The sequence below is a fragment of the Desmodus rotundus genome, chromosome 12, assembly GCF_022682495.2.
Source record: "Desmodus rotundus isolate HL8 chromosome 12, HLdesRot8A.1, whole genome shotgun sequence".
Taxonomy (NCBI): Eukaryota; Metazoa; Chordata; class Mammalia; order Chiroptera; family Phyllostomidae; genus Desmodus; species Desmodus rotundus.
In genome coordinates, this window is record NC_071398.1 from 52,457,272 (window position 1) to 52,485,075 (window position 27,804).

The following is a 27,804-nucleotide window of genomic DNA, read 5'->3' on the forward strand; positions in this document are numbered from 1 at the left end:
CGCACCAGCATCGCTTCTCCGCGGCAAGCCGAAGGTGTACACAGGTTTGAGTCCCACCCCACGAAACCGAGTCCTGCCGGGGAGTACGAGACTCCGCAATGTTGGTGCTCCTTACGTCTTCCTCAACACACCTCGGAGGTCCTACATCCCATCATGTAACTCACTACTAGACCCAGATTTCAAGGGACTCTGACCCTCTCCTTGAAGTTTATGGACCTCAGGCACCTGGTAGCACCAGACAAGGTTCTCCTCCACTGGCCCACTCACCCATGGCAAAAACTGGTGGCAGTGATTGTGCAAACTTTTCCCCAAGGTGATTGATATACCTGCCATGGATATCAGCAGCCCCTTCCAACCCCACAGAAGGAAGAGGCGGAGGCCATGCAGTAACATTCCCCTTTAATAGCCTGGTGGGACCTCCAGTGGTGAAGGGTTGGGGTGGCAGGGCCCCAGCCACCCAGTCCCATTGGCCACCCACCGGAGCCCAGAGTGGCGGGGGCTGGACCACACCCAGCGGGGGGCTAGAGAAGCCAATTCATTTCCCATCGCTGAGCCGGTCGGGTTTGGGGGGTGGGGAGGCAGCGCCGACCTTAATCACATGGTGGTTAAAAAAAAAAATAACTAGGAGCAGGTGGCAGGAAGGGGAGGCAAGGCTGGGGCATGGGATTCCCCCACCTGCCGCCCCATGCCCACCACCTGTGGCCCCTAATAAATATTTGCAGGGGACGCCGGGGCTGGTGGCCCTGGCAGGGGTGGGTGTGCGCCAACCCTATTTCAGGCAGCGCTCGAAGTAGGTGGAGCCGATGTAGCCACCCCGCATGGAGCGCTGCACGTTCTGCTCAAACAGCCGCCGGTTGTTCTGCAGGACCTCAGCGGCCTCCTTGTTCAGTGGATCTTCAGGGTTGGGCTCCTGCAGCCAGTGCGGGTGAGGGTCAACAGGTCCAAGGAGTAGGGAGACCAACTTCTCCAAGCCCTACCCACACACCCTACTCACCAAGAAGAGATACTGCAGGCCATAAATTATGGAGTTTATCGTAAGGACTGGCTTCCAGTCCTCTCTGTGGGCAGAGAGCACCAGGTTCAGGGACTAGTGGGTAGGAGGCTGTCACAGACCCTGCAGGGACTGGACACGTCAGGTCGAGGGCACAGGACAGTGTGGATGTGAGGCTAGGGGGAGGGCGCAGAGCGGCACAAGCCAGGAGGAAAGTCAAGGTCATGCCACGAGGAAGAAAACTTGGAAATGAAGAGAGACAGGAACGCATACCACAGGGGGAGGGAAAGGATGGAAACGGGTTCAGTGCACGGCCATGAGGGGGCCTGGCAGGCAGGGCTGGGGAGAGTAGTGGAGGGCCTGTGCCTTCACCTGAGAATGTTGAGGCAGACGTTGCCCTCGAGGTCAATGTTGGGGTGATAGACCATCGTCTCACACTTCACCTTGGGGGGGTCATGCGGGTAACCCTGGCCCACCTGGCTCCAGGAAAAGAGGGGAGGTGGATAGTGTCCCAGCAGTGCCTGGGTGGAGCCTCAGCTGTTACCTCCTCGGCTCAGGGAGCCACCCCTGCCCACCTGGGACTCACCTTAAAACTGAACACAAACTTCCCACTCTTGTAGAAGCCCTGTGAGGGGAGAGAAGAGAAAGGCCTCAGGCCCCCATCCTGCAGGGCCTGGCAGGTAAACCAGGTCTCCCTACTCAAGATGGGGCCACAGCCTACCCAGTGCCTGGTAGTCTGGTTAAGTGTGCCCTCACCTCATCAGGACAGATAACCAGCTTGAAGTTGAGGAGGTCGTCTGGGTCTGAGAAGCTGATGTCACACGTCTTGGGCAGGTTCAGCTCGTTTATATCTGGGTTTGCACAGCAGAGGAGCACAAAGAGAGGGAAGGGGGAGGAGAGAGGAGGGTGGTCAGAGCAGGATAGGTGCCAACAGAGCCCCTATGGCCTCCTCCAGGACTCCGGGGCTCTGTCCTGGGCTGTGCCCCACATCCCCAACCCTGTCCCTACTTTCTGTTCCCCAGTCTCCAAGCAGGATCTTTTGGATCCACAGCACATCCCAAACATGCAAACATACCCTAGCATCTGCTCCGGCATAAACTACAACTCCTCTGAACCCACAGCCCAAATCCCTGTACCCAATAGCTAGGTCCCCCAACTCAGCTCCTAACAGTCCCGACTCCCAAGTGGTCCCCAAGAGCCTCGACTACCCCAAATCCCAGGATCCTCAGCCACGACTTCCACTATCTCGTGGACTCTGCTAATCCCCACCTGTCCGCTGAAACTCAAGGACCCTGCCGCTTATACCCCAAATCATCCCCTCACCAATCCCAGGTCTCCACCATCCCTCTGCTCTCCTCTCTACCTGTCACCCAAATCCAGGTTCATATTTAACCCCCAGACCAGTGAGTTCCCAGCCCCCCCGACCTATACCACTCTCGACTCTCCTGTCACTCATCATCCCTTCCTCCACCACCTGTCACCCAAACTCTCATCCCATGAATCCCAGTCCCCAGAACCTACTCCACCCCATCTGAGTCTCAGATTCCCAGTGACCCCAGCATAATCACAAAATCGTCTCCCACTTTTACCCCCAGCACCCAGCCTCTAGTATCCCCATGTCCTCTTTCTGCCATCCACGTTCTCGTCTGACCCCCAGACTCAGTCCCTAGCCATCAATACCTGACTTTCTGAATATCCTAAATGCCCCATCCTGTGCCCCCAATCTCTTACCCTCCGTTGACTGCATTACCCCACCTCTGATCCCCCCATCACTCCAAAGTCCAGGCCCTGACCTCTTGACTCTCCACATCCACGGCCCCCCAATTTCAGTCACCGCTGACCTTAGGCGAGAGCGTTACCCAACTCCTAACTCCCTCTTTACTCCATCCCAGGCCCTGACTTCCGACCCCCACCCCCACCCCCTGACCACCTACCCTTCTGGATCCGCAGCTGCGCCGCCGACGCCTTCTTGCTGCTGCCCTTGGTGCCGCCCGCCGACTCCTCCTCCTTCTTCTGCTGCTTCAGCGAGAACAGCTTGATCATCCTGCTGCCGCCGCCGCCGCCGTTGCGGGGCCCGGGACCCCGGCCACCCGGCCCCCCGCCGCCGCCCGCGCCGCCTCCGCCACTAGGACCCGCCGACGCGGCCTCCTCCGCTGCTGCCGCGGCCCCTCCGGCCTGCCGCGCCGCTCCGCGCCCACCGCGCGGCCCGCGTCGGCTCCCGTAGTCCGGCTCTGGCCTGGCCCGGCGCCTCGGCCTTGTTCGACAGTGCTCGGGCCGACTCGGCTGTTTCCGGCCCGCTCGGCCCCGCCCCCGCCCAGCCGCTCTCTCCGCCCCCTCGCCCGCTTTGGTCTCTCAGGCCCAGCTGCGGCTGCGGACAGGGGCTCCCTACGTCGCGCCGCTTGCCCGTTCTCTCGTTCCCTCCGCGAAGTGGATGCGGCTCGAGGTAGAGGGAGACGGCGGCGGCCGTGTACTGGCGTAGGCTCGGCTTTTGCGGCAGCAGCGGCTTCGGCACGGAGATCCGCAACGGCCTCGGGCTCCCCACTACTTCGGAAATTTCCGCCGCCAGTTCGCTTCGGCTCTTCCCGCCCGGCCTGCTCTGTGCGCCTGCGCAGCCGCAGCCGCAGCAGCAGCCACTGCTGCCGCCGTCCTCGCTGTCCCCGCCCAGCGTTGCTCAGCTTTGGGGTTTAGAGTTCGGGTATTTTCGGCTGAGCTCGAGTATTTCCGCTCGTGCGGTCGTATCTCGCTCACTTCCGGGAACGCTCACAGGGCCCAGGCAGGGGGCGTTTCCGTCGCCATCTTTAAGTAGGGCGGATGCGGTTCGTTTCGGTAGCGGTACGGCGATTCTCACTTGCCCTACTGCAGACCGCGGCGGGGGTTGCTCAAATGAGGCCCATGTCCCAGAGGTCACAGAGGCGTTGTGTTATGGCGGGCCAGAGCCGGGGACGAGGCCAGGGGCGTTGTGCTGAGGGTACGGGGTGACCCATCGGAAACCCCAACAACCCGCTTGAGATTTTAGTTGGGGTAAACTAACAAAATGTGTTGTGTCAGAGTGGTCATGAACTATGGGGAGTTCTGCAGTGAGGGAAGGACTTGGAGGGGTGAGGCCGCTTTCCGCGTGTAGCCTGAATTCCAGCCGCAGCGCGCAAAACGTCGTGGGTGGGCCCAGCCTCCCTCCAATCACAGCTCAGCGTGCCCTGGAAGGCGGGCGGAAGCGGCGTCGGACGGTTCTGCGATTTTCGGCTGTCACCGCGGAAACCGTCTGGCGGGTGAGAATCTTGGGCCTAGGGGTCTGGCGGTTGCGGGCGGCGGGCACTCTGCAGCTCAGGCCTTCCGCTTGCGAGGGTGTTTCCTGCGGCACGTCCCCTCCGGGCACTGGGAAGACCTGCCGTGACCGCCCGGAGCGTTGTGGGAGACGCGGTTTCGATGGTCCTGTTGGGGTCGTGCTTGGGTCCGCTCGGCAGTTCCAGGCCCGTGGTTCTTACCTCCGCGGAGCCGCCCTGATGCTCTCTTGTCCCCAGCGCTTTCTTGGTCCGGACTCGGGCTTCACCCCTGCCCCAGTCCGCAACCCAGTGAATCGCCTCCACCTCATCGAATTCCGGTTCCAGCCTCCACGTAGGCTCTGCCCTGTGAGTGCGAGCCTTGGTGTCCTTTGGCTCAGTGGACTGATACCACCTGTTTTCTTGTAACTGCTTCCCTTTCCCGCCCTTCTTTCTCATTGGCGCCAACCCACGTGCACCCTGCAGAACCCTGGTTGTCCCAGTCTCACATTCCCAGCATCTTTGCTTGAGTCCGGTGCGAACTGAGTACTGGAGATGTGCTGGGGTGAGAATGGGGGCTCAGAGGCCTCAGGCAGCTCAGGTTTGGGGCCGACGTGCTTGCAACCATCCCAGTGTTCTCAAGCTTCAGACGTGATTGGTCCTGGTTATCAGAAGGCCCCTCCAGACTCAGCTCTTTCTTCCTCTAACTCTTCTACTCTGTTCTTTTTTTTTTTAATTTTTATTTTTTTATTGTTATTCAATTACAGTTGTGTGCCTTTTCTCCCCATCCCTCCACCCCACCCCAGCCGAACCCCCCTCCCTTCCCCACCTCCACCCTCCCCCTTGATTTGGTCCATGTGTCCTTTAATCTACTCTGTTCTTGTCAGCCGCTCTGCTCTTGCTGGTTATTTTTATTAAAGCTGTCTTCACATAAGGGTTGGTGACCAAAGATTCAGGGGTGGTTCCTTTTGGCCAGCTCGGTGCATGTGTCCACCCTCAGGCCTGTGACCAAAGCCCATCTGCAGCGGGTCCATGTAGGTTCTCTGGAGAGGTGACACTGGACTTGTGTGGTCTGTAACATTGTAGCTTAGACTCAACTGTGCAAAAAATGCTGGGAAGTCCATGGGGACTGGACCAGAGAGGGGATGGCCAAACTGAAGCAGGAGACTGGGTTGGAAATGGTGTGGCTGTGTCTTTCTTCACTCTTATCCAAGTGGCAAAAGGGCACAGGTGTTTTGTGTGTTCAGGGTGCCTGTAGCCCCTGGACCCGCAACTTCCCTAGAGGCAGCACAGGGCTTGGCATATGCAAAGGCCCTGAGGGAAGCTAGGGTCAGAGACTTGGAAGGAGGAGTGAGGGTGGAAGTGCATCTGGGGGTGTTGGTGTAGCCCCTGGGAGCTGACACTGGGGATAGTACTGTCCATTTTGAAACAGCAGGGTAGGAGTAAGTGGTGAAGGGAGGCTGAGTGCTGTGGACCTCCACACTGGAGATTGGCAGCTGGGATCAGAGTAGTGTTGGGGAGAGAAGTGGATAGATTCAGGAGACTGTGGTTGGGGTTAGAATAACTGGATGGATGTGGCATGGGGAGGCTGGGCTTAAGGAACTATGGGCCCAGGTACAGACGATCCAGGGACAGGCTTGGTGGGCACTGTTGCAGCTTTCATGAGATGACCAATGCCTTGGGCTTCTCCTGGGTTCATCTTTGGCTCTGGCCAAGTGATGCCAAGTGGTCATTCTATCCAAGCCCTCTGCCTTGCTGATAGTACGGTTCTCTCTCTCTCTTAAAGACTTTATTTACTTATTTTTAGGGAGAGGGAAAGGGAGGGAGAAGGAGAGGGAGAGAAACATTGACATTAGAAACATTGATTGGTTGCTTCTTGTACAGGTCCCAACCTGGGGCCAAATGCACAACCCAGACATGTGCACTGACTTGCAATTGAACTGCTGACATTTTGCTTTGTGGGACAATGCCCAACCAACTGAGCCACACTGGTCAGGGCAGGACTTTGGTTCTTTTGTTGTTGTTGTTGTTGTTTTTAAAGATTTATTTATTTATTTTTAGAGAGGGGCAGGGAGGAAGAAGGAGAGGAAGAGAAACATCAATGTGTGGCTGCCTCTTCTGCACCCCCTCACTGGGGACCCAGCCTGCAACCCAGGCATGGGCCCTGCCCGGGAATCAAACCAACCACCCTTTGTTTCACAGGCTGGCACTTGATTCACTGAGCCACACCCACCAGGGCAGCATTTGGGTTCTTAACCCAGCCACTGGGGTCCTAGCCCCCAGCCACTTGGCCAGCTTTTAAAGGTACCCCTGGCCAGTTGCAGAAATGGTGGTCTTTTATCTGTTTTTGCAGAAATGGTCTTCATGGGTGGCTCTTACATCATTCTTCATGTTTTTCCTCAGGAGGCTGATTTGGCAGGTGGATCTATACACTTCTCAAGGCTTCAGGTTTGGGGCCCTGGCCTTTCATGTTGAAATTTTCTGTGTGGACTTTCATGTGTTTATGCAGTTGTACCTGCACAGATTTTCCTGTAAGTGTTCACTACACTAAGATGATCAAAACATAAGAGCTTTCTTGTTTGTTGCTGATTACAAAAGTCACACAGGCTTATAAAACCCATGTTACAGGATTTCTAAAGTTCTAGCAATGTTCCTTCAATCCGAGACCATTGGCTACCTGAGTTCCAGTACCTTCCCTGACCCGACTCTCCCAGCTTCTGCCTAGGGGCCCATAGACTACCTTCTGTCCTAACTAAGCAGATCCCAGACCAGGGTCTCTGAGTCCCCTTTGTGGTAAGAGAACAGTGAGTTTTGTCATAAGTCCGAGGAAGCTCCCCTCCCTGACTGCCACTCAGGAGTGTCCTGAGTGCAGCTGCCTGGGGAGCTGCTAATTTTGGCAAACGTACAGGATGCCAGAGAGGACCTGGTCCTGGCTGAGGAGTGAGGAGTAGTAATGGAGGGACGGTAGGAGGTGGGCAGGGAGGATGCCTTTTCTAAAGTGGTAGTCACAAGCCTCTGGCCCAGGCTGGCTTGTCTTCTTTTCCTTATGCTGGGGCACCAGTCTCGTGGGGCAGTGGTCCCCAACCTTTTTGGCACCAGGGACTGGTTTCTTGGAAGACAATTTTTCCATGGGGGGCAGAGAGGAGACAGGAGGTGTGGAGCTCAGGAGCAGCCCCATTCCTAACAGGCCATGGATTGGTACCAATATGTGGCCCTGGGGATTGGGGACCCCTGTTGTGGGGGATCAGGGTGACTCAGAGCAGTAGGGGAAAGTCTACCTGCATGTCTGGAAGAAGCCTGGATACACAGGCCTCAAAATGCTGTTCTTGGAACCGCAAGGCCAAAGGCTGACACTAGCCTGTAGTGGAATTAGGTCCCAAGCCTCCTAATGCATGAAGATTCCTTCTTTGGCACTGTTGTTCATCCTGTTTCTGGCACCCAGGGTGGGGGTCTGTGCCAAGGGCCTGGGCAATGGGACGGAAGGGGAAGATAGCTAGGGCAAAAGAGGCACTGGTATGGGAAAAGGGCCACCCCTCAAAGCTTCAGGATGCTGAACCCACATGGGCAGGATGTATTTCCTGTGACTTACCACTGAAAACAGTCCTGATGGGGATCTCCCAGTGTGGGGGAGCCCTTGGGGATTATGCATGGGTTCAGGGTAGGAGGATAATGCAGCCTATGGTATGGGAATGATCACTAGGGGGCTAAGGAACTGCCAGACGCACTGGAACTCCCCCTGACCTCCGTTCCCAGACTGGTTGGAATCCCATCAAGAGGGACCCCACTCTCAGTACCTGCTGGTGGTAAATGTGGGAATGGGGAAGTCCTAAAAGAATGTATTTCCAGATAAAACCTTCCAGCTTTTACACCTGAGGAATGTCTCCCCAGGTTTAGTTTTACAAGCACATCCCAGGCCACATCTGGTCTGCTGGGCACCAGTTCGCTACTTTTATTGCATCCAGTGATCTTGGCTGGCTGGGGAGAACTGGGCCAGTCCAGGTCCTTCCCTGCCAGTTGGCTTGACCCATGGGTGTGTGTGTTGAAGGCATCCTGAACCAACAGTACTGGAATAATAGTAAGTGGGGGAACCCCACAGCCATGGGCAGTTACTGCTCGGAGCCACTTCTGCAGGGGGCCATGGCTCTCAGGAACCACGAGGCTGCGGTGGAAGTGGCAGATATGTGGGATTGTTAGAGAGGGATCTGTGCGGGAAGAGTGGCACTGAGTGTGTGGAGATCCAGAGCCAGGTTCCTCTTCCTGTTTATTGAGCACCTACTGGGCAGGGGGATCAGGCCCTGGGCCAGCCTGCTTATACCTATATGATGGCAGGCCTCACAACAACCCTGTGAGGTAGGTGTTCTGTCCCCCTCTGTGTCCCCCTCCACACAGAGCTGGAGGTGGACACAGAGTGTCAGTGGGCACTAGCTACTCTGCACTGTGGACGCGCTGATGCTGGATGAGCTTGGTGCTCTGGTGGAAGCGCCGGCCACAGTCCTGGCAAGAGAAGGGCTTTTCATGCCGGTGGGTACGCAGGTGCTGCGTGAGCGTGGGCCGCTGGCGGAAGGCCTTGCCGCACTCCGGGCAGGCGTAGGGCCGCTCTCCCGTGTGGATGCGCCGGTGCTGTGTGAGGTTGGCATGCTGTCGGAAGCACTGGCCGCACTCGGGGCACGCGAAGGGGCGCTCGCCCGTGTGGATGCGCTGGTGCTCCGTGAGCCGCGAAACCTGCGTGAAGCCCAGGCCGCACTCACCACAGTGGTAGGGCTTCTCGCCAGTGTGCGTCCGTTGGTGGCGTGTGAGCTTGAGACGCTGGCTGAAGCGCTGGCCGCACTCAGGGCAGGAGAAAGGCTTCTCGCCGGTGTGCATGCGCAGGTGCTGTGTGAGCGTGGGCCGCTGGCGGAAGGCCTTACCGCACTCGGTGCAGGTGAAGGGCCGCTCGCCAGTGTGGATGCGTCGGTGCTGTGTGAGGTTGGAGCGCTGCCGGAAGCTCTGGCCACATTCGGTACAGGCAAAGGGCCGCTCACCGCTGTGCACTCGCCGGTGCTGCAGCAGCACTGAGCGGCGGCCAAAGCGCTCACCGCACTCCACGCAGCTGAAGGATTTGTCGCCCGTGTGCACAGCCTGGTGTTCCAGCAGCACTGTGCGCCGCGCAAAGCTCTCGCAGCACTCGCTGCACGGAAAGGGGCCTGGGGGCTCCGGTGCACTGGGAGGCGTGGGGGGCCCAGTGCAGGGACCTGGAGGATCACCATGGATGCGTCGGTGCTGCAGCAGGTTGGAGCGCTGTCGGAAGCTTTGGCCACAGTCGGTGCAATGGAAGGGCTGCTCGCCCGTGTGCACACGCCGGTGCTCCTCCAGGCGTGCGCTGCGCACAAATCCCTGGCCACAGTCACCGCAGACAAATGGGCGCTCCTCCGTGTGTGTGAGCTGATGGCGCAGCAGGTGCGAGCTGCGGCTGAAGCCACGGCCACACTCGCTGCACACAAATGGCCGCTCTCCCGTGTGTATCTTCTGGTGCCGCAGCAGGTTGCTGCGTTGGCTGAACACCTTCCCACATACGTCACAACGGCCACCTTGTACTGCCCTGGCGCCTGTGCTGGGACGGCCTCGGCTCCCACCCCTGGGGGCTGGCCAGCGGACAGTGGTCATTATCCGTCCCACACCCTGGCGGGGATCCTCGTCCGTGGCGTCCTGCTCACCTCCTGGGTCGCTGGGGAGCACGAGTGCATGTGAGAAGCCACCTTCTCGTGAGAGTGACTGGAGTTGGCCAGTGAGGCCAGCCACTCCGTGGTCCCAGTGGAGGTGGGGGTTCACAGTGCCTGGGCCAGCAGAGACATTGTCCATCTGGAGCGCAAACCCTGCATTGCACAAAGGGGTCCACTCCTTTGTGACAGAACCCACTCTGTGCCCGGAGCGTTCTAGCCCTGGGTCAACAGTGTGAACTGGAGGCTCCTGACACTGACCAAGGAGGCAGACAGAGGAGCAGGGACTCTATCTGTGCAGGCATCCCCAGGAGGTGACAAGGGGACAGAACATTGCATGGGGAGGAAGACTGAGAAGCTTGGTACAGGCTTTCTAGGTCTGACTTCAGTTTGCAAAACATTGCCTTTCTAGAAGGGCTGTCTGCGGAGGTGGTCCTTGCACTGCCAGGTGGATGAGGATGGTTTCCACAAATGCATGAAGTGGGCAGGTCTGATGTGCCTTGCTCAGTGCCCATGGGGCATCTGAGGGACAGTGCGTACACGTAGGTGTGGAATGCAAGGGTCAGGGGCCCCGTCTTCATGGAAATAGAAACTTGGGTGCTATTGCATATGCACAGCGTGTGGGGCCCTGGGGCCTGCATGAGATCAAATGGAGTGGGGCGGGGGGGTGTCTGCAGAGAAAAGGAGTGGCCTCTAGCCACAACCTGAGCTCAGGAGTAGATGCTGGGTGATGGAGAGAGTACAAGCAAAGGCCACTGAGAAGCAAGGCAGGAGAATAGGAAGCCCAGAAGTCAAATCAAGGAGACTGTATCAAGGGCTTCAGTGGTGGCAGAAACACCCGTAAGTTATCCAAAGGCAGATAAATTGTATCATCAGAAATAACTTGTGCACATCAAAAACAACTTAAGAGTAAAAAAAAGACAAACTGAGAAACTCTCCAGAAGCCAGGTGCTAATTAACCTTATAAGAATTCCAGCCTGTGAACCAAAGAATTGCTGGTTCAACTCCCAGTCAGAGCATATGCCTGGGTTGAGGGCTAGGTCCCCAGTAGGGGGTGCATTAGAGGCAACCACACACTGATGTTTCTCTCCCTCTTTCTCCCTCCCCCACTCTAAAAAATAAATCTTAAAACAACAACAACAACAAACAATTCTAGTAGACCAACAAGGAAAGACTAACAACCTGACCGACATGGCAGAGGATGTGGACAGAAAAGGATATATCGCTAACGCTTAAATCCTATAAAATATGCGTAGTCCCTTCCCAATAAGAACACTGTAATTAAGAGCTGTACTCACCTACCTTTTCTCCACCCTCACTGCAGGGACCCAGGTATATGTGTGACATTGCTGGTGAACATAAGTGGGAAGCCACTGTGGCAGGATACATCAGAATGGCAAATTTCCCACACTTTGACCCAGCAATTCTAGGTACCTGCCCACAATTGTGTTCCCCTGTGTGACTTTACCTACGTATGAGGTGTCTGAGCTCATCACTGAAAAGCAACCCCAAAACAGGGCACTTGCTGCACAGAAAGTGTCAAGAATAGAGTAGGGTGTTGTAAGGAAGAGAAATGAGTATGCATTTGCATGATGTTCTTGTATCCACAAGACTTCTGGAAGGACACACAGAAACTATAATGCTGGCTGCTAGGAGCAGGACCGTGTGACAGCCAGGGAGGAGCATTCATTGTATTCCCTTGTGCCTTTTGAATTTTCTAACAGGTGGGAGCATTAGTTATTCAAAATATTCGCATGATGAAAACACTGGCTACACAGGGCACTGGCTGGTGTGGCTCAGTAGATTGAATGCCAGCCTGCAAACAAAAGCATCGCTGGTTCAATTCCTAATCAGGGCACATGCCTGGATTGCAGGCTAGGTCCCTAGTGGAGGGACACATGAGAGGCAGCTACACACTAATGTCTCTCTTCCTGTCTCCTTCCTCTCTCTAAGAAACAAAAATCTTGAAACAAACAAACAGAAAACACCTGGCTGCACAGGAAATACGCAATTGAGTCAGGGGAGCAGACAGGAGACCTGATGGGAAGACAGGTGGCTGGGGGACCTGTGTTTCTGTATGGGAGCTGTAGTTGTCTATAACATGTGCAGCCTGAGGAGAGAATGGGGCTGCAAAGGAGGGATCCACCAGGGAACTCAAGGTATGCTGCCAGTGTGGCTGCATAGAGACGGGTTGTGAACTGAGAGAAGTCTCAAGCTGGAGGGAGTGGTCATCCACGCAGCACAAGCTGGGCCTGGCTGGCAGCTGAAACGTAAACAGCAGAAGGGGCATATGCCAGATCTTGCTTTTAGGTCTGACATGGAGAACGTAACCTAAAAATACCTCGGGCAACTCCAAAGTTGGACAGGTCAGCTGGGGAGGTTCAGGGATCCCGAGCCTGGTACAGTGAGCTCTAAAGCCCAGGGACTGAAGCTGGGGGTTGAGGACAAGGGCTGTGACAGCCCAGTCCACCCACAGACCTGGATGGGAATGACCTGTTTGCTTTTGGATGGGCTCCAGAGGTATCTTCCTTGAGGACCAGATGAACCTTCATTTCAGGTTTTTTTTTTGTTTTTAAATATTTTATTTATTTATTTTTAGAGAGAAGGGAAGGGAGGGAGGAAGAGAGGGAGAGAAACATCAATGTGTGGTTGCTTCTCATGCATCCCCTACTGGGGGACCTGTCCTGCATCCCAGGCATGTGCCCTGACTGGGAATCCAGCTGGTGACCCTTTGGTTCGCAGGCCCACACTTAATCTACTGAGCTACACCAGCCAGGGCCACCTCAGGGTTTTGATGGACCCTGTGGCAGCCCCTCACCTAGGACGATGCAACAGGCTCACAGAATTCAGAGGGGCAGTCTGTCAACAGTTCAATCAATGGGAGAACTCACAGCTGATGAAACTGGGCTAACCAGTCTGGGAAGGAAACTAAATTACTTCCAAATCCTCAAAGGAGGGACCAGCATCCATGAAACAAAGACATGGAGAAAGAATGAATGAGGATCCTTACTGACAACAGAGCAGACTGCAACTTTTGGGAAACAATAGCATCTATTTAAAACTGTTCCATCTTGAAATGAGAAAAACGACAACGTTTTGTGTATTTTTTTGGCATAAGATCCTCAAAGATGAAGAGAATAGGAAACAGACTCAATAGTGTCTACTCTGGAAAGCAGATGAGTCGGTGACTGTGTAGCAGACTGGAGAAGGTGAATACTAAATCAGTGGGGAAGCAAAACAAAAGAGTATCAACATGTTTTACCCTAAGGAAGGCTCAGAAAATTCAGGAGTTGGAGATACCAGGTACCTCTGGCCTTGCAGGGGTAGGGGTGCCGTGCAGGTAGAGGAGGCTGTTTTATCAGCAGAAACAGCACAGAACAGCCCTGGGCTCCGCACAGAATGCTGAGCAAACAGTGGGCACTACTGCGGCTCAGATGCTGGGCCTCCTCTCCCATTTGGGCAAAAAGGCTGGGTTGAGGTGGGAGATGCTACTGAGGAAGTTGAGGGATAAATTGAAACCATACTGGAGCTGAGACACCAGCCTGTTTCCCAGGAGAGGACTCAGGTAAGACCTGAAGAGGATCAGATCAAGTTGCTCTCCAAATGGCCCAGCCAGAGTGCTCTACAGATCCTGGGGCACCTGGTGACACTCCCCACACCTGCTCATATTCCCTAATATGTGGATCTCCTTGGGATTGATTCCCCCTGTCCTTCCCACCCCGTCATCCACTCGCTAAGAGCCATCAGATTGGTGGTCCCTCGTCTTACACAGAAGCAGACAACTTGGAGGGAACAGAGACCACAGTGGGAGAAGAAAACTTAAAAAACAAATTATTGCTATTCTTAGAGAAAAACAACTGTAAGAACAACAGGAGGTGACTATAAAAGTGAACATTCAAGGAATGAAACACTCTTGGAAATTAAAACTGTTAGCAGACATGAACATCTCAACACAAGGCCGGAAAGACATAACTGAAGAACTTTTCTGGACAGCAGAACACAAAGGGATGGAAGATTGGAGTGAAGAGACAACATTAGAGGACCTGTCCCAGAGGCCAACAGCCAAAGAACAGGCATTCCGGAACACAATAAAACAAGGGAGCCCTGGCCGGTGTGGCTCAGTGCACTGAGTACCAGCCTGTGAGCCAACGGGTCTCTGGTTTGATTCCCAGTCAGGGCACATGCCTGGGTTGTGGGCCAGGTCCCCAGTGGGGGTGCCCAATAGATAACCATATGTTGATGTTTCTCTGCCCCCCTCTCTAAAAACAATCTGTAAAAAAAACAATGGAGAAGGAAATCAAAGAAACCATTCCAGCCATTTCCCACCACTGAAATGTGCTTTTCAAATGGGAAAGGGTCACTAATAATATGATAAAAAAGGTCTGTAACTAAGTTAATAAAAAGAATTCTTTCTCTGGCCAGACTTAAGTCTAATGTGAAGTGTCAGACAAATGTGGCTCAGAAATGTCTGCTACCGCAAAGGAGTGAATCAAAAAGGATGGGTCCAGGGCACAGGGAGGAAGGTGCTCACCCATACCCCAGGAGATCAGGAGTCTGGATGATGTCCAAGCTAGGACTGAGTGGCCCGGGGGTGGGGGGGTGCGGGGAGCGGAACACCTGAGTGATTGGTGAGAATCCCACTGTCCTGCCTGATCCCCACTGTCATGGCCCCTCCTACCTGCCCACTGTCTACTAACCTGTTCTCCTTGTCACTGTCAACCCTTCCTATGCTGACAACCAGAGTCTGGGGGCACCAGGATGGGAGGCATGGGTTTAGGGAACACAGACTCCAGTCTTGGGAAGTTTCACTGGTGAGGAGTAACAGCTGGAAGGGCATGGGGTCAGTGGCAAGTTTGGCTTTTGAGGGCAGGAGATGCTGAAGGTTGATGCTATAGGGGATGGGGGAGCAGGGCTTGGAGTGGGATGGGCAGGTGTGTTCCTGTTTGCACAGAGGGCCCATCCCCACCATGCGCATCTTACCTGGGGAGAAGATGCTCCCAGGTTCTTGCCATAGGGCCCCAGGGAGTTCTGTCCATGGGGGCCCCCTGGGCCCAGTCTTGCTGTGGAGAGAGGACTGGTCCAGCACCATCCCACAGCCCTGAAACCACAGTGGTCACTGCTCGTATGTGCCCTGCTAGGCTCGGGGAGGGACCTACCAGACCCCCACCCACAGAGGCTCTTGGCTTGTGTGGGACTTACCTGGGCCTCCTCGAGCAGGAGGGTGGAATTGGCTTGCTGGGGGCTGGCTAGAGGCCCAGAATCCAGAAATTCTGGAGAGGAAGGGTGGGGGTGAGACAGCCCAAGGTTGTTCCCACCCCTCTGCCCTCCTCAGTGATGGGCCAGGTGCTGGGATCTAGGTGGGGTGAGGGCTGGGTGCTGGCTTGGGGCTGGGCGTGGCAGGGTAGCTCTAAGGGCCCAACTCGGGGGTAGAGCAAAGTAGGGCCCCTGGAAGGCCACGGAGGAGCTGCAGCAGGAGGAAGTGGCTCAGGTCTGTGCCCTGCATGCCTGCAGAAAACCTGGGCAGACAGACAGTGAGGGCAAGAGAGGGGCATTGCATGAGGGTCCACACAAGAGTGGTAGGTGGGTGGGTGGTCAGCTGTAGTGCCTGCCTGATAGGTGTACAAGGGAGGGGCAGGCCCCCAGTACTTTGGGGTCCTCCCTCAGCCATACCCACCCATACCCCAGCCTACTGTTTGTTCCCCAGTGACTAGATGATGTCCCCAAAAGATCTCCTTGGGGAATGAACCCCACATCCTTCCTACACATGGAAACACAGCTGTGACACTCAGGCTTGGCATTCGAGGGGGCTGTGACAGCCACTGGCTGGCTGGGATGTGAGGCCCCCATGCATGGCAATAGTTCCATTCACCAAGTGACTGGCCCAGTGTGCTTCAGGCTGCTCAGGCCAAGCTCCCATGCTCTATCCAGTCAGGCCTTGGGCCCTGCCTACCTTGCCTGTCCTCTCCTGGGTCCTCTGTAACCTCCGGCTCCTCTTTCACCTGAAGGCTCAGTGGCGACCTCTGTGTGGCTCCAGGGGTTGTATCAGGCCCAGGGTCTGTAATCCTAGGCTCAGTTTGAGGGAGTGGCTGGAAGTCGGAGAGCTCCATCTTCTCTGATAGCACCTCTTGTCCCTGCACCTGGACTGTGACCTGAGGAGGTGTTCCCTCTCCATCAGGGGCCCAGGCAGGCAGTTGGGCTGGACCCCATCACAGGACTCCAGAGGTCCTGACAGACTGGGTCCTCCAGGGACCCCCCAACCCCCGGGAAATGAGCAGGGAGTGAAGGAACCACCTGCGGTTGCTACTCTGTGCTGACACCCACCCTGCATCCCTCCCCGTGTCCTTGACCCTTGCATAGGGTCTGCTGTAGGTGACCACTCCAAACCACAAGAGACAAGTGTCTAGCTGAGCATGGCATCCCCCAGGTTAACCCTGATCTCTGCAACTGCCTCACCCATCTCCGGGGTCCTCCTGGCTTTTGACGCAGCTCCTCAACAAGGGCCACAGCCTCCTCAGGGTTGCCTGGCTGCTGTTCCCGCACTCGGGCCTGGATCTCAGCGGGCAGCACACCCAGGAACTGTTCCAGCACCAGTAGTTCTAGCATCTGCTCCTTGGAGTGCACCTCGGGCTGCAGCCACTGGCGGCATAGCTTCCGGAGCAGGGCCAAGGCCTCTCGGGGCCCTGCTACCTCCTCATAGCGGAAGTGCCAGAAACACTGGCGTGCAGCCTCTGGGCCAGGATCCCATGGGGTTGTCTCCTCCTCTTCTTCGGAGTCCTCCAGCTTCACCATGATGGGTCTCTTGTCTTCTGGGGCTTCATGCCCTGGGGAGCCCAGTGCTGCAGGCCTCATCAGAAAGACAGCCTGGGCTGAGGCTAGTGTCTGCCCCTGGGGGACGAATGGGATAAAGCTGCTGCAGTGACAGTGGAGCAAGTGCTTATTGAGTGCCTACTGTGTGCTGTGCTGTCCCATCCTCAGACCTGCCTAGGCAGAAGGCAGGTGAGGACACTGAGGCACAGAGAGGTGATCACATCCCAGCGACCTGTGGGGCTGGTTAGTCCTGGATGAGCTACCTGTCCCTGGTCTCTCTAGCTGGGCCTGCAAAGGTTCTGGTAGCCCCCAGCTCCAAGCAAAGACTTCCTATGCCTTGAAATCATTCTTCCTTCCCCTAAATCCTGCCCTTCAATGTGTACTACCTTATCCCGGGCCTGTAGCTCTCCCCCTAACAGGTGAATGACACCCCCCCTCCACCTGTGCATCAGCACCACTACCCATCCCCATGCCAGCCCATTATTGCACCATCCACTCTCAGACCATTCGCCTGCCATCTTGGTTCCACAGGGCAGTCTCCCTCCACTTGTCCAAATTCACCTGTGGGGTTCAACACTCAGGTGGCATCCTTTCTCAACTCGGCCCCATCCTCTGAGCCCTGCTTATTACACCATGCACTCTTCTATCGTCTCCTCAGGTTCCTGACTTAGGTAGATCTAGAAGGTGATGGGGGAGCTTCCAGAGGCCTGCAAAGGTCCTGCGACCACTGGACCCAAAGATTGCAATAAAGGTCTGAGATTCTGGTCTCGTCTATTTGCCACATAACCTTGGCAGGTCTCTGTGAACCTGAGTTTCCTCAACTGCTAATAAGGACGACCCCCCCCCCCCCCCCCGCGCCCGACTTCGCTGCTCCTGAGGCTGGAAGACTCGTGCTTCTTGAAGACATCAGTTTATTAAGAGGGTGGATTCCATTTCGAGGGACGCCAAATTCCGTGAGCCAACTCTCCACTCCTCAAGGTCCTAGGTCAACACGAAAACCCTGGGAGAAAGCTGGACTATCTCTAAGCCAGACGAACCCTGCGGAGGTTCCCGAACTACATTTACCAGAAGTTTTGACCCGCAACTACCGCTTTAGGGAGCATCGCAGGACCTGGTGCCGCCATAGCAACCGGGGGCGGGGCTTCCAGTGCGTCGCCTTAGCAACGCTCAATGGCCGGCCTCGGGCGACAGTGCTGGGCCCACCTGCAAGTATTGCCTAGGCCCCTTCCCTGTACTCCTGGACCTGCAGGGCAGCCGCGACCCACGAGTCCCCAGCCGCCATCCCGGTTCCCGTCCAAGTCTTTCCCGATGAGAGCCCCCGCCCTAACCTCCGCTCTCAGCGGTCCGCTGTCCCGCTCCTGAGCAGGCGAATTCGCCGACTTCCCTTCCCCAGCCGGACCATGTCTCCCAGAATGCCCTACGCAGCAGCCCCAGCGCCTCCTTGTCCTTCCCCCACCCTCGCCTCAGTTTCCACCCTGTTCCCCGGGATAGCGTTGTTCCCAACGGTCAGGTCACACCCCCGGCCGCCTCTTCCCGCGCTCCCCGCCTCTGACCCACGTATCAAGGCTCCTGTCGACGTGCGCAAGCTTCTCAGGGGCAACGGACAGCAGCGCTGCCTCCCCGACTGCGCACGCCTCCCAACATCTCCCTCAATTCTCTACGGACTTTCCAGGGATTAGCAAGATTCTGCACCAATCACGGCCCTCAGTCCCAGGTCTCCATGGAAACCGCCTGCGGAGATTGGGGGAGGTGCAACTCCTCCACCCCGCCCGGATCGCAGAAAGGAGTAGCTCGATCCGGTGCTCTCTGGGAAGTGTAGTCAGCCGAGCCCTCCATGCGCTCGTGTGCCTCATTCGCCTGGACTAGCGGTAGGCGGGCCCATGCACATGTGCGGTAAGCTGTAACCGGTGGGACCCGCTCGTTGGTCTCCTAGGCAACCCAGGGGCGTGGCGGGCGTGGGAAAAGCGCGGGGAAGTGGGATGATAGCGTGGGGCGGGGACTGGGATAAAGAGGTGCGGAGTGGAGGGGAGAAGGGAGTGACTGATACAGGGGCGAGGAGAGACTCCAGTATGTGAACGGAAGGAAAGAACAGAGAGGGATCTCTACTCTCTCGGACCTAGAGAATGTGATAAGAATCCGGCGTGTCAGGGAGTGACACCGGGGGAGACAGCAACAGGGACAGAGATCAGGAAGGGATGGAGGTGACAGGAGAGAAAGAGGGAGAGGAGAATAGATTCACAGGGACCAGAAATGTAGACATCGAGATTCAAGGGACTGACAACGACACAGGAATACACAGGCATGAGGAAACAAAGGGACAAAAATCAAGAGATACAGTAAGGTGGATTGGGAGTTTTCAAAGACTAAGAGAAGGTGACAGCAAGAAGAGAGCCAGAAAAAGTTGGCGGGAGACTTATTAGGAAAACTTACCCAAAACTTGACAGCGAGACAAAAAGATGACGAGGAGCCCCGACTCCCTAAGCCAAGCAACTCTTTTCAAATACGTTGATCAGGGCCCCGGTCCTGTGAATTTAGATGCTAAGTTGTAAAGGTTGCAAATGCTCACTGTCCCTTATTTAAAAATACCCCCAGGGTTAGAGCTGTGTCACACGCTAGGACGCTACCTGTCACAGGACTGTACAACACCTCTGTCCGAACCCTGCGCTCGAGGGCACTAGTCCGACTTTGCGTTTTTATTGTGTTTTTCAGCTCCATTGTTCCTTCCCTCTCATCTTCCTGGAATCACCTGTCATCTTCCTAGTTCCCTCCATGATGTAAGTCAAAGTTAGAGTTTGTTTTTACCTTTCTTTTTTAAAAAATATTTTCTAGTCTTTTATAATGGATGACCTCACTTTCTATTTTTCTAAAATACTTTATTTATTTTTAGAGAGAAAGGAAAGGAGAGAGAAAGAGAGGGAGAGAAACATCAATGCGTCGTTACCTCCCACCTGTACCCACTGGGGACCTGGCCCGCAACCCAGGCCTGTGCCCGGACTGGGAATCAAACCTGTGACCTTTTGGTTCGCCGGCCCGAGCTCAATCCACTGATCAAAAAAAAAAAAATCAAAAAGTGTTATTCAGAAAGGTACAGAGGTAGTAGAAGCGAGCCATCTGGGCTTCTTAGGATCAGGAAACAAGTTACAGAAGCAAAAGAAGAGTCCTTGGAGCTTAGGAGAGAGAAGGTGCCTGGGTGGAGGGTTGGAGGGAAAGGCGCGGGAGTGCTCCTGAGAGGGAGGGCGAGCTTGTTTTTACCTTTTTTGAAAATTGTATGTTGACAGTCTGAAGGGAACCCGTTTCCAGGATGGGGGACAGACATGGAAAAAGAGAGAACAGTGTGCCAGAGCCAGAAGGGAAAGAGGTAGGGAGGATGATGGAAAGGCTGACAGAAAGCAGGCGTTGGGAAAGATGATAACAAGAAAAAAATTAGGCGCCGACAGCCCGGGGCTGCCCTGCTTGGACTCCGCACGTAACAGCCTCATCACCGAACTGCATTTCCCGGCAGCCCCAGCGCCCACAGGGACGGCCGACGCGCGCCCCACGCGGCAACTTTCCGCTTCCGCCGACAAGATGGAGGCCGGGCTCAGCCACCTCCGGGGAAAGGTGCTATGAAAGCGGGACGTGGGGAAGGGCCGCAACCACCCCCCTCCCCCCGGCCCAGCTGAAGCAGCCCGCCCGCGTCGCTGTCCTGAGGTGATGGCGGTCGGCCGCATGCAGGCCAGGTTCCGGGGGTGGGGGCGGCCTTCCTCACGGCTCCGGCCGGTGGGAAGGGGAAGGGGAGACCGCTGCGCGCGCAGCCCAGGACGCGCGCCACTGGGCCAATTGGAGTATTCGACAGCCCCCGCGGCTTTCTGGGAAATGCAGTATCGAGAGACGTAGGTCGGCGAGCCCTCCCGGGCGGCGGGTCTGAGTAGCGAGGGAGTAAAAAGATTAGTGAGTGAATTCAGTTGAAATTGTGATTGAGTAAGCGAAGGTATGGTTGTGGAGAGGAAAGCGTGGGCGTGAGTGGCTTGGAATTCGGGGCATGCCCACCCACCTTGCCCTGCCTCCCTGTCCCAAGGGCCCCGGGAGCTGTGCTACCGTGTTTCAAGGCAGTTGCAGCCCTGAAGGTACTCGTTCTAGATGCCAGAGCCACTTCAAAAACAGAGACCCGTTAGCCATTTGTCCCTCCTTTTCACGTGGCACTCCTTCAAAAACAACTTTACTGTTTTGGTCAGGTGCTACTTTCACAGAGTTCAAAGTGTAAAAGGCACAGAGCAAGAAGCCTGTCCCACCATTGTACTTCATTTGATAATTTACTCAGCAAGCGACTATAGGGTGCCTGCAAAGTATCAGGCACTATTCCAGGGCTTGGGGACACAGCAGAGAGCTCTGCAGACAGGGCTCTTGCCCTCAGGCAGTGTATGACAGATGCACCGTGAAACTTAGGTGTGCAGGTTACATTCCAGCAGAGATCTGCAGGAGGAGAGGGACCAAGTTGTATATGTAAGAGGTAAGAGCCCCAATTCTGGGTGAAAGGAACCACAGGAGCAAAGGCCTGAGTCAGGAGTTAGCAAAGAAGAGGAGGAGGCTTGAGGAAAGTGGGAATGTAGTGGCTTTTTCTCAAGGAGGGAGGGGAGGCAGGAAGGCCTCTGAGCAGAGGGTTGCTGGGTCTGACGGAATTCTTACTGACTCACTCTGGCCACTATGTGGAGAAGCACCTTCCTCCCCTATCCCAAGTACTCTCCAGTGGTAGCATGAGTTCTGGAGGTTCCCTTTTGTGAGAGTTTCCTATGACTGCTGTGGCATATCACTACAAATTTAGTGCTTTAAAGCAACACAGATTTATCATCTTAGAGTCTCGGAGGTCAGAAATCTGAAGTGGGTCTCTCTGGGCCAAAATCAAGGTGTTGGTAGGGCTGGTTCCTTCTGTAGGCTCTAGGCTTCTGTGTTCAAGCTGCCACCTTCTGAGTGCAATGTACCTACTGTTACAAGGACCCGTGTGATGACATTTAGGGCCCATTCTGATACCCCAGGATAATCTCCCCCATTCAGGATTAATTTAATCACAACCTACAAAGTCTCTTTTGCCATGTAAGGTTAATTTACTCTTAGGTTTCTGGGATTAGGTTGCAGATGTCTTCAGGGCTCATCCTTATTTAGCCTCCCACTCTGACAACTGATGTCTCTGAGTGAGAGGTGTGGAGCTGGGTAGCTCATCTGTTCATAGGTGTCAGGGAGGTGGGTCGGGGTTTTGTAGATGCTCTTAGGAGATTTTGTGGGGGCAGGGAGGGAAGAGTGAAGTCTCAGCTGTGTTTTGATCTCATGAGCTAAAACTAAGTGACACCATGGACTTCTAGAAACAAAGAATGCCTGGATGTGAGTGTGTGGTGCTTTTAGCAGTAGAAAGGGAAGGGAAGGGCATGCCTCTGAGCAGGCTTCAGTGCTCTGTGTGAGAGCATGGGAAGGCTGGGCAGTGGTTGGGACTCCCATGTGTTCACATATTAATGTTTATATATCCCCCTCTTACAGAGAGGCTAAGAGGAATCCATCGTGGGCACAGTGGTAACTACTGTGGAGGGGCAAGAGGTACAGAGGTCATCAAGGTGCATGGTGTGAGGAGGTGGAATGAAGACAAACCCCCACCTTCAGGTGTCGGGGAAGGCACCCCTTGGTGGGATTGGCCTTCGCCACAGTTCCAGGCGGGACCGGAAGTCCATCACCTTGCATGTAAAGTTGGAAGTGCTTCGGAGATTTGAAGAAGGTGAAAAGTTGACACAGATCGCCCGGGCTCTAGGGCTGGCCACCTCCACCGTCGCCTCAATCCGTGTCAGCAAGGACAAGATCCGAGCTAATTCTTAGGCAGCTACGCCCATCAGTGCCAAGCAGCTGACCCACTGCCGGGGTGTGGTGATGGGTCATATGGAACGCCTGCTGAGCCTGTGGATTGAGGAGCAGAAACAGCGCAACCTGCCTGTCAGCACACTGCTCATCCAGGACAAGGCGCGGCACCTCTTTGCACAGCTGCAGCACGAGCAAGGGAATGGTTCCCAGGCTGAGACCTTTGGGGCCAGCAATGGCTGGTTTGCACGTTTCAAGGCACGCCATAATGTACTGCTGACGGATGAGCCTGCTGTGGCTGATGCCCATGCCGCAGCCTGCTACCTCCCAGTGTTGTATAACATTCTGGAGGAGGGTTGCTACTCACCACGCCAAGTCTTCAATGTCGACGAGACAGGCCTTTTCTGGAAGAGGCTGCCTGAGCGCATGCTGCTGGCTCTGGAGGGTGCAGCCAGGTCTGGGCCCAAGGCCCCTAAGGACCACCTGACCCTGCTGCTGGGTGCCAACGCAGCTGGTGACTTCAAGCTGAAGCCCCTGCTGGTGTACCCCTCGGAGAACCCACGTGCCCTCAAGGGCTGCTCCAAGGCCAGCCTGCCTGTGGTCTGGCGCTCCAACCGCAATGGCTGGCTGACGCCCAGCATCTTCCAGGACTGGTTTACTGGCTGCTTCTGCCCTGCTGTGGAGAGCTACTGCACCAGCCACGGCCTCCCGCACCGTGCCCTGCTGCTCCTGGACAGCGCACCCTGCCATCCTGCCTATCTGGGTAGTCTCTCGGCCCACGTGCGTGTTGAGTTCCTACCCAAGAACACATCGACCCTGATCCAGCCCATGAACCAGGGCATCATTGCTGCCTTCAAGGCCCATTATCTGCACCGTGCACTTAGCCAGTTGGTCCAGAAGAAGGCTGGTGGAGACCGGCCTTCCATGCGGGAGTTCTGGTGCAGCTATACTGTCATGACTGCAGTAGACAACATTGCCCAGGCCTGGGCAGATCTGCAGCCCACCACTATGAACAGTGCCTGGAGGAAGCTCTGGCCTGAGTGTGTGCCTGCCGGCACTTTGGAGCCCGACACCGTGCCCCAGCTCCGCCGCAGCATTGTGGCACTGGCCAGCCACGTGGGCCTTGTGGACATAGCGGAGGCCGATGTTGTCAGCCTGCTGCAGGCCCATGTGGAACCCCCACCTTGTGGAACCCCCCAGGTTGCAGAGGATGGAGATGCCAACAGTTCTGGGCTGCCCTGGGAGGCAAGGAAATGCCTGGCCTCCAAAAGACCAGAACTGGATTTCTCTGAAGCTGTGGTGGGTGTGGGGACTGAGGAAGCCATTGTGGGCGCACTGAGCCCTCAGCACCTGGCCCAGGCCCTGTCCCACTTCACTGCTGGTTTGCGGGTCCTCACGGAGAACGATCCCAACCGGGAGCGCAGCCTGAAAGTGTCCCGGAGTGTCCACTGTGCCCTTGCCTGCCTCTGGGAACTGCACCGGAAAAGGAGGCGACAGGCTCGGGCAGCTGCATCCTCAGCAGGCCCTGAGGTGGTGGCCACAAGGGAGTTGGCAGGAAGTCTGTGCTCACCTCAGGTCGGGCCTACAGAGGATGGATGAGTAGCTAAGGACAGGCCCACAGGCCCTGAAGGACAGACCTCTGCAGCTGGCCTGCATGATTTGGGGTTTGGGCCTGACCTCAGATGAGCACTGTTGAATGACGTTTTGTTTCTGGAGGGCAGACACTGCCACTTCTCCCCCATGGTTCTCGTATCTTATGCCCTGTGGGTTTTTTAATTTTTGTAAAAATATATTTTTTATTTATTTTTAGAAAGGGGAAGGGAAGGAGAGAAAGAGGGAGAGGAACATCAATGTGTGGTTGCTTCTCTCAGACCCGCTGTTGGGGACCTGGCCCACAACCCAGGCATGTGCCCTGAGTGAGAATTAAACCGGTGACCCTTTGGTTCACAGGCGGGCATTCAATCCACTGAGCCACACCAGCCACCAGGGCAGAAGTACATTTCATACTTTCTAAGTATAGGGACTTTTCAGTTATCTTTTGTTACTGATTTCTAGAATAGATGCAACTAGAACAAGAAACGTTACTTTATATAATTTCAGTCCTTTGAAGTTTGTTGAAACTTGCTGCATAGTACCAATGTGCTTCTCTGCTGCCATCTCGTGTTAAATTTTGGAATAACTGCAGGAAAATAGTGGGTGTAGTGAATCACAGGAATGTTGAATCCAATGTTATTTAGATGTGCATTTCATCACTTTAAAAAATAAGGATTTTAAATAACCTTTTGTTACTGATTTCTAGTTTAACTGCAATTAGTGCCAACAATATGCTTTGTATAATTTCAATTTTTTGAAGTTTGTTGAAACTTGTTTTACAATACAATATGATCACGTAAAAAATGTTCCCAAGTATGTCTCTTTCTGCCATCTGGTGTTCACATTTGGAATAACATTTTGATGCAGATCAGAAGGAAAAGTTACCGCAGTTGCTTGGGTATAGTGGATCATCTCTAAATGTTGAATCCACTTTTGCTGTTCATGTTTGTTTTTTTTTTTTTTTAAGATATGTTATTTATTTCTAGAGAGAGGGGAAGGGAGGGAGAAAGAGAGGGAGACAAACATTGATGTGTGTAAGAGATACATTCATCCGTTGCCTCTCACTTGCCCCAAACTGAGAATCTGGCCCACAACCCAGGCATGTGCTCTGACTGGGAATCCAACCGGTGAACTTTTGGTTCGCTCGCCCCTGCTCAGTCCACTGAGCCACACCAGCCAGGGCTCATGTTAAGTTTTTTTGTATATCTACGGGCTTTTTTTTTTTTAATATATATGGAAAACAAGGTTGGAGGTTCGATCCCCAGTCAAGGCATATGCAAGACTGAACCAATGGCTCTGGCTGATGTGGCTTAGTGGCATGGGTGTCTGCCTGCAAACCAAAAGGTCGCCTGTTCCATTCCCAGTCAGAGCACATGCCTGGGTTGTGGGCCAGGTCCCCAACTGGGGACATGTGAGAAGCAAATGATAGATGTTCCAAATAAAAAAATAAATCAATAAAAAATTAAAACACAATTTCCATATGGATCTGCATCTGTTTTGGACCTTCTATTCTTTTCTGTCAGTTTGTCTATTCACAGGGCATCACTCCATTGTTTTACTTACTGTAGCTTCATAATACAACACACCTTTAATTCTTCCTTATTTTAGTAGGTGAACTGAAATTTAGCTTGTTTTACTTTAAAAAATGTTGCTGAGCCCTGGCCAGTGTGGCTCAGTTGGTTGGAGCGTTGTCCTGTGAGGTAGGATAGAAAGTACACCAAGGCAGGGAGTAGTAGGGAGACGTGTGTCACCCACTGACTCAGCAGTCCTGAGCCTGATCTGATAATATTGCCACGTGTTTGGAACATCTCAAGAAGCACCATGATAGCACAGGAGAGTGGGGGAGCCCTTGAAATTCTCTGTATTGTTTCCATTATCTGGGAAAGAAAGCCTTGAAACTGTATTCATCCCCAGGCCTGGTTGGTCAGTGGGAGGGGGGTCCACAGTGCCCAAAGAAGCAGCCCACAAAACAATTTTGGTTAACTGCCTACCTCTGGTCACCATCTGTTTTACTAGGGAGTCCCTAATGTTTACAGAAAGAGACCATAAATAATTTTGGGTAACTGCTCCAACTTTAATTAACTGCTTCTTTTCACGTATCTGTTTTACAACAACATGAACAAATTGGGTCTGGAGTGAGATAAGGATTCGGGCTAACAGACCCCCACACATACGTAAGTTTGGGTAGTCACGTGTCATCCAGGGGAAGCTGGCACCACCTTTACCCATCAATCAATATGTAACTTCTTCACCCCCGTCTTGCCAACTATGTAACTCCTCAAGACAAAGGACCTGGTGCTGTTGCCACCCTTGGCCTTGCCTGTTGCTGCCCTCACTTTGCCCTGCCCTGAATCTACGCCTTTCACCACCACCTTGGCAAGGCCCATTCTCTTCCATGAGAACATATCACTAATAAACCCGGCTTGCATGCTAATAGACTTGCTGATCTGTAATTCTTTACTGCATTGGCAAGAAGAACAGAGTTTCTCTCATAACAATCCCATAAACCGAAAGGTTATAGATCGCTCTCTAGTCAGGGCATGACGTGGATCCCGGCCAGCAGGATCCGTTGTGGTAGCAATATACACATACACACATACACACGGACTACAGAAATCCTGTGGAGAAAAAGGGGCTGCGTGGCTGCTCTCCAAGTTAAAGAGAGGGCCCCTGACCCCTGCCTGGTTAGGCTTTTATGGTTTTTCTGGGCACATTACATCCAGGGCAATCCTCATTTACTATGCACAGGTTCACCACAGGTGATTACCTTTTAAGGAGGACAAAGGACAGGACACTGCTAATTCAAAGAGAAGGATGTTACAGCTCAAGGGGGAAGTTGCTCACACTCCATACTTGGGTGGTTTAGCACAGACTTTAGGAAGATGAAGGTACTCAGTAAACGTTTGCTGCCTCAATTCAGGGTGAGGGAGTTTTAGCAAGAGCAAGTCTCATAGCAGTCTAGGTACAATGCAGGCCTGATTTCCCACTGGAGAACCTATCCATGGACATGGGTCCTGCCTGCCAACCTCGCTCCCCACTGGCTTTTCCGAGTGGGGGCTGAGCCATATTTCCCATGCCTGGAACGGTTCCCCACAAGGGCACATGCCTAGGGTGCAGGTTCGGTCACTGACGGAGACATGTACGAGAAGCAACCTTTTGATGTTCTCTCTCATACTGATGTTCCTGTCTCACATCAATGTTTCTCTCCCCTTCTCTCCCTTCCTTCCCTTCCCTTTAAAATCAATAAGCATTTCCTTAGGTGAGGATTAAAATTTTTTAGTATGTTTTATTGATTATGCTATAACAGTAGTCTCAATTTTTTTTCTCCACTTTACTCCCCTCCCACCTGTACCACCCGTCCCACCATCATTCCTTCACCTTAGTTCATGTCCATGGGTCATACATGTAAGTTCTTTGGCTTCTCCATTTCCTACACTATTCTTAACCTCCCTCTGTCTATCTTGTACCTACAATGTATGCTTCTTATTCCCTGTACCTTTTTCCCCACTCACCCCGCTCCCGATCCCTGCTGATAACCCTCCATGTGATCTCCATTTCTGTGATTCTGTTCCTGTTCTAGTTGTTTGCTTAGTTTGCTTTTAGGTTCAGTTCTTCATAGTTGTGACTTTGTTGTCATTTTACT

At 54.3% G+C, this 27,804-nt stretch overlaps 3 protein-coding genes across 16 annotated transcripts; 1 reads left to right on the top strand and 2 right to left on the bottom strand.

The window, feature by feature from the left end:
* Positions 1-382: 382 nt before the first annotated feature.
* Positions 383-3,569, bottom strand: UBE2M (ubiquitin conjugating enzyme E2 M). The gene is made up of 6 exons (XM_024570231.4): positions 2,926-3,569; positions 1,748-1,842; positions 1,578-1,616; positions 1,364-1,467; positions 995-1,058; positions 383-910 (listed from the first exon to the last, which is right to left on the bottom strand). The coding sequence occupies exons 1-6, from the start codon at positions 3,032-3,034 to the stop codon at positions 770-772; spliced, it is 552 nt and encodes a 183-aa protein (XP_024425999.1). The 5' UTR covers positions 3,035-3,569; the 3' UTR covers positions 383-769.
* Positions 3,570-3,795: 226 nt separating this feature from the next.
* LOC112313584 (tigger transposable element-derived protein 1) lies at positions 3,796-26,665 on the top strand. 9 transcript variants are annotated; one of them, XM_071219875.1, is made up of 4 exons: positions 3,796-4,257; positions 19,461-19,525; positions 19,639-19,933; positions 22,260-26,665. In XM_071219875.1, exon 4 carries the CDS (start codon positions 22,641-22,643, stop codon positions 24,165-24,167), a length of 1,527 nt encoding a protein of 508 aa, XP_071075976.1. In that variant the 5' UTR covers positions 3,796-4,257; positions 19,461-19,525; positions 19,639-19,933; positions 22,260-22,640; the 3' UTR covers positions 24,168-26,665. The 9 variants fall into 9 exon arrangements, with proteins under 9 accessions (XP_071075976.1, XP_024425948.3, XP_071075978.1 ...); XM_024570180.3 differs by lacking the exons at positions 3,796-4,257; positions 19,461-19,525; positions 19,639-19,933 and adding an exon at positions 20,165-20,441; XM_071219877.1 differs by lacking the exons at positions 3,796-4,257; positions 19,461-19,525; positions 19,639-19,933 and adding an exon at positions 20,165-20,351.
* Positions 8,110-20,112, bottom strand: MZF1 (myeloid zinc finger 1). 6 transcript variants are annotated; one of them, XM_045203573.3, is made up of 7 exons: positions 20,004-20,112; positions 19,182-19,274; positions 16,398-16,829; positions 15,895-16,093; positions 15,144-15,214; positions 14,925-15,042; positions 8,110-10,100 (listed from the first exon to the last, which is right to left on the bottom strand). In XM_045203573.3, exons 3-7 carry the CDS (start codon positions 16,791-16,793, stop codon positions 8,674-8,676), a joined length of 2,211 nt encoding a protein of 736 aa, XP_045059508.1. In that variant the 5' UTR covers positions 16,794-16,829; positions 19,182-19,274; positions 20,004-20,112; the 3' UTR covers positions 8,110-8,673. The 6 variants fall into 6 exon arrangements, with proteins under 6 accessions (XP_045059508.1, XP_045059505.1, XP_045059504.1 ...); XM_045203570.2 differs by lacking the exon at positions 20,004-20,112 and adding an exon at positions 19,376-19,721; XM_045203569.3 differs by lacking the exons at positions 19,182-19,274; positions 20,004-20,112 and adding an exon at positions 18,305-18,401.
* Positions 26,666-27,804: the final 1,139 nt, after the last annotated feature.